General features: G+C 39.7%; 1 protein-coding gene across 3 annotated transcripts in view; it reads right to left on the bottom strand.

The window, feature by feature from the left end:
- Positions 1 to 624: 624 nt before the first annotated feature.
- Positions 625 to 2,467, bottom strand: part of galcb (galactosylceramidase b) — a 14,866-nt gene continuing 13,023 nt past the window's right edge. For all 3 annotated transcript variants that reach the window (XM_046063070.1, XM_046063071.1, XM_046063072.1), the window contains one exon: positions 625 to 1,025. In XM_046063070.1, coding sequence (XP_045919026.1) covers positions 882 to 1,025 — 144 coding nt within the window. In that variant the 3' untranslated portion in view covers positions 625 to 881. The remainder of the gene's footprint in view (positions 1,026 to 2,467) is intronic.

The raw sequence follows: 2,467 nt of genomic DNA on the forward strand, positions 1-2,467 counted from the left end.
CTGAGTGTTTGCGCTGCGCAGTGCGGAGGAGCAGTGCACACAGATCACCGTTTAAAAGCGGGGGGGACAAACACCCGAAAACACCGTATTAAACGTATACAGATGGCGCCACGTAACCTCACTACACTGTACAAAGGCAAAGCACAATCTATCATTTTAACAGAGAAGACCTGGCCACAGTCTGGTAGGATGTGGACGTAAGTTACGGACCTAACGTTACTTAAATCTCAGAATACAATGTTTAGACCCCCTTAAATCTCTCGTGGCCTTTTCACTGTCCACAGTTAACATATGCTCCATCCTACACTGTGAATACCAGGAAATGAAAGCTGAAATTTTGAACTCTTGTCTCATACTCATCTTAATGACTCTGATCTTAAACCCAAATGTCTTCAGTGATTAACAAAAACAAAGGAATTTGCCTTACTGTTCCAATACTTATGGAGGGGACTGAAAAAATAACAAGTGGCATTACAGTAGTTTAAACCAATACATAACCACCTTTTCATAACAATGCCTAGATCACGGTTACTTACAGTAGGAACTCTGAAATCATTTATTTAATGTATTCTCATACTACACATGATTTTAAACATTACAAAGTATTTTAGTATCAAAAACATAAAAATTTTATAGGTTTTTATTCCATAAAAAACAGTGCAAAATCATTTACAATTATACAAGGCTGCAGTTTGTTCCGTTAGATTATGTGCCTTCTTGTTCCATTAATTCTTGTTTAAGAGCGTTAAATCTTTATAAAGACAAAATAAAATGAATCTCTATTTAGCACACTGAAGTGTTAAACCAATGCATTGATCAAGTTAATAAATTAATCACAATATTCCCAGCATAGCTCAAATCATTATTTCGCAGTCAAATCATTACTCTGCCACTACAGCGAAGTTATCAAACTGTGCCAGTTCAAATGAGCGTGTTCCTATAGCAGCCCAGCCATTCTTTGGTGTCAGTACCACAGCATTCTTCCACAGCAGGTATCCATTCAGCAGCCCTGACGCATACTGGCCCTACAGGAGAGAGGGATCACAGTGACAAGTTGCAGGAAATGGGTTTACAGTATGACGCTTTCTAGACTGTCCTGACAGTCAGTCACATGGGTGGGACAAAAAACATAAAGATCTGGCTGAGAGGTTCAGTTACCATGTGATCACACCAACATTAATAACCAGTCACTACGGGGCCTTTCACTTCCTACAGAGTGAGGCAACCAGTAAAACCTGACCTGAGTCTCCAGACATATGCAACACAAGTTCAATCAATCAAAACTCTCTACATGAACTTAAAACTAAATTGTTAACAATTTATTTTATTATCAATTCATTAGCAGATTGTTTTCTCTGTGAATTGCTTAATCTAGAAAATGGGAGCCCAAGTATTCACATGTTTTTGATTATTGACATTGATGCAGCTTTGATCGCCTTATAGACTGATTAATAGAAGACTAGTTTCAGCTCTATTCTGGAGAAAATCTCACAGAATAATCCTGCTTTATTTTGGTGTGCTGCCACTGCTTAGTGTTCAATCCCTACCTGTGGCACTCGATCAAAACTGACAAATAAATTTAAAGATTGATTATTTTCCTACAAATTCAACAGTGACACTTTCCCACTGTTGAACTAAAAGTAGTGTGAGTTCAAACACTTTCCAAACACAACAACAAAATAAGAATTCTCCACTTACTTTCACAGTAAGTGATAAGGTGTGCCAACCATATGCTCGGGTCCCAGACTGTCCCTCTGCAAGTACAGTCTTTCCAGCTGTGGACAAAAAGAAAAGACACACATCAATAAAAGGTACAGCAATGACACCTATTCAAACTTGTACTTAGGTCGGTCTGTAATATCTCTACCTTTTCCCTTGAGATGTTTCTTATCTTCTGCTCTCCATAATAAAATGTGTAATGATGCAGAAGATAATACTACTGACCGAGATCATTGGTAACTTTGTATGTGCCATCTGCAAACACCCAGAAGAAGACTCCTTTAGCGCTGCGGACTGACTGGCCGCCTTTATCCACCCTGGCTGCTATGAACACACCACCTGCCTTAATGGTCTCCATGAAGACATCACATGTAACCGTCAGGTTCTGCCTGCAACGTAACAACAATTAAGTTAGCACATTTGCCAAGGTATACTCCCACTGGGGCACCAGTGCTGAAAATGAACACTTTTAGGTACCATCAACTCACCACTGATAGTCTCCTATGACACTGATGGTCTGGTCAGCATCACTCACCCATGTGACAGGTCTCTGAGTGAGAACCTGTCTGAAGGTGAAGATGTGAGGCCCGGGGTCAGTGAGGTTGATGTAGTACTCAAACACCCCTGTCTGGTCGGCAAAGTGTGGAGCCTCCGAGAAAGGAGGGTTTTCTACAGGTCAGACACAGATGGATGAAGACTATTATTTATTTATTTATTTTATTTTTAATATATTTTTAACACACACACA

Source organism: Micropterus dolomieu, linkage group LG11 (genome assembly GCF_021292245.1).
Source record: "Micropterus dolomieu isolate WLL.071019.BEF.003 ecotype Adirondacks linkage group LG11, ASM2129224v1, whole genome shotgun sequence".
NCBI lineage: Eukaryota > Metazoa > Chordata > Actinopteri > Centrarchiformes > Centrarchidae > Micropterus > Micropterus dolomieu.